At 39.9% G+C, this 6752-nt stretch overlaps 1 protein-coding gene across 1 annotated transcript in view; it reads right to left on the bottom strand.

Annotated features, from left to right (window-relative positions):
* Positions 1 to 6752, bottom strand: part of LOC101862394 (velvet complex subunit 2-like) — a gene marked incomplete at its 3' end in the record, with an annotated part of 28695 nt that overhangs the window by 7376 nt on the left and 14567 nt on the right. The window contains exons 3-4 of the mRNA XM_005113307.1: positions 4128 to 4328; positions 1117 to 1305 (exon numbers count right to left, since the gene is read on the bottom strand). Of these exons, the coding sequence (XP_005113364.1) occupies positions 1117 to 1305; positions 4128 to 4328 (390 nt within the window). The remainder of the gene's footprint in view (positions 1 to 1116; positions 1306 to 4127; positions 4329 to 6752) is intronic.

Raw genomic sequence — 6752 nt, 5'->3', positions numbered from 1 at the left:
GAGAGAGAAAGAGAGAGAGAGAGAGAGAGAGAGAGAGAGACTAATCGTCGCTTCTGTTGGGGAAACAGGGATTACATGGGTGTTCTGCCCTGGTCACGCCGGGGTGCACGGAAATGAGCATGCTGATGAACTTACCGGCAAAGCAGCACCCAATGGCTAATCATGCTCGACCCACCAATGGTGATCGCCAGCTGTAAGGAGAGCCTTCACGACCAAGAGGAGACAGACTCCCACACACTCAGCGCAATAAAAGAAAAGTGTGTCCGGGGCTCAGGGAAAAAAGTTTGCTCCGAGGAGTGGTCAGGCAGGTCTCAAACCAGCTCCTCACGGAGACAATTAGCAGGAAGACTCTGTGGTGGACGCTGGAAAGGAGAGATGAGCAGCTATGGATATGTGCCACCTGCTATGATTGTAGCTCTGGATCCAAGTTATCCAAGTGGGAGCTCTGAATCCGAGTTATCCAAGTTGGTTGGGGGTTTTTTTGTTTGTTTTGTTTGGGGGTTGTTGTTTTTTTTTGGGGGGGGGGGAGTTGGCAGTTTTGTAATCAAAATTTTAATAGTTTCTGATCTACTGCAGAATAGCTCTAGAGTCATGAAGAGCAGCCCCACCTTCTGGTTTTATGTCCCTTCATCATCAACCAACAGTTTCTAGATAATATGTTTGCAACGTACTAAAAGATTATTGTGATATTATAATAAGTTTTCTGTCAGTGTAAAAAATATTGACAGTATCACTCTAATTTGTGATCAATTTTTTTGTCCGAGTTTGGTATATGACATTAAAAGAGCAGTTACAAGAAAAGTATGAGACAAACGAAAGTAAATCTTTAGTACGTGACAGGTTGTGCGTTCAGAAATACTGTGTGAAAATGTCGACGCTGTATCAATTCAATCTTTTTTCAGAATCCCTGCCTAGAATTTGCTCGAATTTTGGTCTGTCGAACCCATTGCATGGAAAGAATTCAGAAAATTGACAGTGAAATCATATAGGGATAGTGTGTTTCTGTTTCTTGACCCATATTGGTTATTGGGAATCCCAGTATACTTAATTTAGAGCCCAAACAAAAATATTCACTTCAGCTGTACCTAGTGTCCCTTAAGATTTCTTTGAACGAACTTTTTTGCTGGTCAGCTAGTAGAAAGTGAGCACCAGACTTATAATTTACCTCTCCTCCCGACTTGAGCTGCGCCCTGGCCTCATCTTTAGGCACCACGGGTACAAAAGGTCGCCAGTTAAAGTCGTGGACATCCTCCATGGACAGGTCGTCTCCGGAGTCATCTTTCTCCTGTACCTCATCACTGCTCTCTGGGGGACAAGATGGGGGGAGGGGGATTTTTGATGTGTAAGTCACCTATTTTCTGGGACAAGACAAGTTGTTATTTGTTGTTTTCAGTTGTTATTTGTTGTTATCAGTTGTTATCAATTGTTGTCCTTAAAAGCGACCTTACGTAAGTGACTGCTTTCAGAGGCAAGACACACAATGAATGTTAAATTATAAAATACTCCGACTTATGTTGCCATCATGGGAACGTTTTATTTTAGTTAGTAGAGGTTTTACGGCGCTCGCAACTGCATAAGGTCATATGAGAGCCAGAAGATTAGAGGTGTTACAAGAGAGTAACAAGCATGAAACAGAAGATGGTGAGATAAGGACGATATATGTTTGATAGGAAAGAAGAAGCAAACCTCACCAGAGCACCCACCAACCACTCACAAGCTTTATTTGTAGCAGGGACATAATTGGTCGCTTTTAAGGACAAGCGGGCTAACCCAGATTTCGGGGGTTTCCAGAAATCTTGACCTGCACCAAAATTAGGCATTTCCCTACCCATAGGAGAAGTCTGGTTTCATTGGTGAGTATATTTATTTGGTTATAGAGAAAACTTGTCTTCTTAAAGAAACTGAACATGGGGCAAAAACTTTATCTTCGATTTTCTCAAAACAGCATTTTTCGGGATAGCCCCCTTGTGCTTAAAAGCGACCATTTGTAGTAGGGACATAATTAGCACTCACAATAAAGCGTCTATTTTTTCTACTGTTATTTCCCTTTACCTTCCGAGACAAATCTACTGCCGTAATCCTTCTCGTTCTCTTTCTCCCGGACCCTGCCTAATCCCAAAGTGCTCACACAGACACACAGACACATACACACACACACACACACACACACACACACACACACACACACACACACACACACACACACACACACACACACACACACAAATAAAAAAAGAATTCAAAACCAAAATTAAGGGAAAAGGCAAGACGTTACTTCTTACGTTGGTGAAAACCTTTTATAATTTCGGTAAAAAATTCGAGGCGCAACTTATCCTCAGATACCTTTATAAAGGGTTAATCAATACCACCCATTCTTTGCACAGCAGTTCGTTTCAATTTATCTTAACGTAATCATATTTTTCCACAACAATTAAGGTTGACTAAAAAAATTTTCTTCATAAATGTACATAAAATAGTACTACAAATCTCCTTCACGTGGAAAATGAAATTGTTCACAGCACTTCCCGCTTCTCACACACATTTTGCATACGCATAATGTGGCTTACGTCACATCTTACCTATTACCCTTTTTAATGGCAAAACTAGTTACAAGAAACTAATTTTATAGTGGACACTTTTTTTTGCTCTAAAAGTTCTCAAAACATGCGTTCAATAAAGATATTCTCGCGATTAGAAAAAAATGACGGACTTGCTTTTAAAAGCGATATCGTCCCAGCTGTAAACCTTTTAAAATCAGTGGAAACCACCCACTTGGATTTTTTATTAGTATTTATTAAGGACTTTTCTAGAATAGAGCTAGCAGGTGTTTATAAAAATATTGATCTGTTAAGACACATTTATACAAGTCACTGTGCAAAAACTGGAGAGTTTATGTTCGACAGTTGATGAGGTATTAGACAATAAGTGTCTTTACGAATTCTTTGACCGCACTATAGACGAAAGCTGAAAAATAAATGGTCACCGCATTAGAAAGCGTAAAATAGCTAAACTGCTTCTTTAAAAAAATATTTTAAAAAATTAGTAATAAATAAATAGATAAATAAATAAATAAGTAAATATAATTTTAAAAATTAATAAAATAAAACGTATAATTAATTCACTAATTGAACAAGCAAATAAACTAATTTAATTTCAAAATTAAGCAATTATTGAAGAATAATCAATAAATTATAATCATTTGTGAAGGGGTCTGACAATATGAGTTACTTCGCGGATTCGAGGCCTAATGAAATAGATGCGTTACGCTTATAGGTTAAATTTTTACAATTTACAGGTATGAAATGATAAAAGGCTTATTATACTTACAGAATATGGCATCAATAGAGAAAAGTATTTACAAGTTTGACCCCAGGGTCGATTTTTGGCCAATGCCTCCTTTCGTGGAGTAACCATTTGGTCAACACACCCTCTACAGACCGAAGGGCTAGAACCCAAAATGGCCGCTGGATCGTAAAATTAAAGTAAAAGTAAAGTAAAGTAAAGTCAGCACACCTCACATAATTTGTGGGGGCTCTCGTGGCCTAGAGGTTAAGGTGTTGGCCTCTCATTCAAAGATCCCGGATTCGAATCCGGGTAGTGACCGAAAAATTTCATTCTTTGAATTTGTCTCCTTTCACCTCCTTTCCTGCTCTCTAGCAATGTTCTGTTGTCTGTTTTCGTCTCCTCCTTCTGCCCCCACCCGCTCATCTCCTTTGTCCCCCTCCTCTGGGCTCCTGACTCTTTCTACAGCCTTTTTACTGCTACTCCTTGGCTTCTTCTTTCTGCTGTCTTTCAGCCACACCCCTGATCTTTTGGTAGGAAAGATCTACACCTAGCCTTCTCGGACAAGGGCGAAAAATCTCGGAGGGCACGTGTGCAAGTTGCGCACGTTAAAGATCCCTTGGCGGTCTAAAATCGATAAGAGTAGGTTTCAGCCGCCACCCGGGCAAAATTCCAAATTTCCTACCAACTGAAAAAGTTTAATGTGTCCCGTGCGCTCATATGACCTTATGCAGTTGCGAGCGCCGTAAAACACTTACAAAAACAAAACAAACATAATTTGTTTGAAACAACCCCACGGCCGCTTTTAATCTTTGAAAAAACAGCCCGACCCCCGTCGTACTTACCCGGGGAGGGAGGGGGCGGGCTCTCAACGGTCGTCCAGGTGTAGGTGTCGTTGTCGTAGTCGTAGCCGTCGTCCGGGTAGTGGAACTTCTGCTCGGGTTCCGGCGGCATTTTGGGCGGGTACATCGGGTAGTAGGGCAACGGTTCTCCGTACTCGTCATACTCGTAGTCGGGGGTCATGGGGCGGCCGTCCTCGTCATATTCTGGGGGACAATTAATATTATAATAAATAGCATTAAATTTTGTGAGGTGTGCAGACAAAATGAGTTACTTCTCTGATTTTGACCGTACGGAAATTGATACATTAACTTAACAGGTGGAGTTTGAACAATTTCATCATCATCATCATTGCTTTTCTCACCCTGCACCAGGGTATAGGCCACGGACAAACACCTTCCACGTTTCTCTATCCTGGGCTAGCCTCTTGATGTTATTCCATGTCTTCCCACTTTTCCTGCTGATACAGAAGCTCCTCCGTCTCCCAAGATCGAAAAATAAAAAGCTGTGTTTGTCCGTGTTTCTGTAACTTACTGTTTTTTACTGGGTTGGGTAGATGGCCTTCCGCAAACTGGCACTTTTCGGGCGACCAGACCTATGCACTTTTAGTCGCCTCTTACGTCACGCAGTATCACGGCAGGTGTATTCTTTGCTCCCCCATAGTAAAATTATGGGCCCCCCCCCCCCCACCAGCAGGGGTGTTGAACAATTTGTAAATATGGAATAATAAAAGACACAGTAGATTTGAACAAAATAGCCTCGATTAAAAATCTACAAATGATACTATAAATCTGACCTCGGGGTCGATTTTCCGCCAATATTTCCATTCTTGGATTTCGAGAAAAAAGTAACTCATTTTGTCAGCACGTCTCACAATTGTATAGCGCATGCCCCCACTCGAAAACAAGCCCTAAGTATCATCATCATCATCATCATCGTCATCATCACCATCATCATCATCATCATCAGCATCAGCATCAGCATCAGCATCAGCATCAGCATCATCATCATAATCATTGCCTTTCTCACCCTGCACCATGGTATAGACCACGGACAAACACCTTCCACCTTTCTATATCATGGGCTAGCCTATTGATGTTATTCCATGTCTTCCCACTTTTCTGTACATCGATTTCTGTGGTTCTTCTCCATGCTCTATGCGCTCTACGCTATATTATAAATTTCTTTATTTCGCCGATCGCTTTTGTAGGCCGACACTTCTGTCTGTGTAATTTTAGTTTTCTTTATTTCAGGTCGTACTTCCGTTCGATACTATCATGCATTGTCGCGCAATACTGAGCCCTATTTTAAGTGTGCGACCCGTATAGATCTAGCCTCACGTTTTCTTTTTTTACTTGGTGCTAAATTCGACTGTGATCCTTTCGTTTGATGCCCATCATCGCTTTTTCTGGACTCCTTTGTCAAATTCTTTTTCTTGCTACTGGGAACAATCAACACGCTTCTGTCTCTGTAATTTTAGAAAATCCGCTAGGTTTGTCTATTATATTTTGGCAACTTGGAAACATATTATGACATGTGTCAGTTTTCTCTCAAGATTTATTGCTCCTTTCCAGTAGAGTGCAAATATAATAGGCCAATGACTTTAAGTTGATGTAAATGCACCAATCATTCCTTTCATCGAAAAGGGGCCCAGCTAGTATAATAATATACAGTTCTACATTCACTGAAAGAAAATAACAGCGTAAATCAATCAAGCAAAATATTGCTTACACTCTTTCTTACTAATAAGGGAAAAATGGAGACTTAAGCCAAGGTCAGAAGAACCTTTACTAATCAAACAAATTAATTACAGTGGAATTCCGAAAAAGTCAACACCTCGGGACTGAAAAAAGGGAGTAATATTACATTGGTTCATTGTCACTTTCATTGTCATTGTCACTTTTATTGTCATTGTCATTGTTATTGTCGTTGTCACTGTCATTTTCATTAACTTTTTCATTGTCATTATCATTGTTTTTGTCATTGTCATTGTCTTTATCATTTTCGTTATCATTGTTCTTGTAATTGTCATTAATATTATCATTGTTCTTGTAATTGTCATTGTAATTGTCATTATCATTGTCAATTTATTATCGTTGTCATTGTCATTTTCATTTTCATTGTCATTATCATTGTCATTGTCATTATCATTGAGATTGAGATGTTACTTCCCGTCTGAAAGATCGTCAACCGTTATTGTTAGCTCCTTTGCGTCTACTGGAGAAATCACGATTCTCGGAAAGAAAGTCACGATTTGTCATTGTTGAATTAAACCAAGGGGGATATTACCCCTAGTCACAAATTATAAGTGCTTGTCTTTACTTACGCTATAATATCCTTGGTGGTGGTGGTAATGCTGTTGTTGTTGTTGTTGTTGTTCTTGTTGTTCTTGTTGTTTTTGCTGTTATTGTTGTTGTTGCGGTGGTGGTGGTGATGATGCTGTTGTTGCTGTTGTTGTTGTTGTTGTTGTTGTTGTTGTTGTTGTTGTTGTTGTTGTTGTTTATTTTCAATAAAATTTCAAACTTAACGGCAAAATATCAAATTATGGGTTAAAACAGAACATGGAAGGCATGCCCTCCTGCCCTCTGTAATCACCCAGATATTCTAAACTTGGTTGTTGTTGTTGTTGC

The sequence above is a fragment of the Aplysia californica genome, unplaced genomic scaffold (genome assembly GCF_000002075.1).
Source record: "Aplysia californica isolate F4 #8 unplaced genomic scaffold, AplCal3.0 scaffold01894, whole genome shotgun sequence".
NCBI lineage: Eukaryota > Metazoa > Mollusca > Gastropoda > Aplysiida > Aplysiidae > Aplysia > Aplysia californica.
This window is presented reverse-complemented; position numbering and strand designations above follow the sequence as displayed.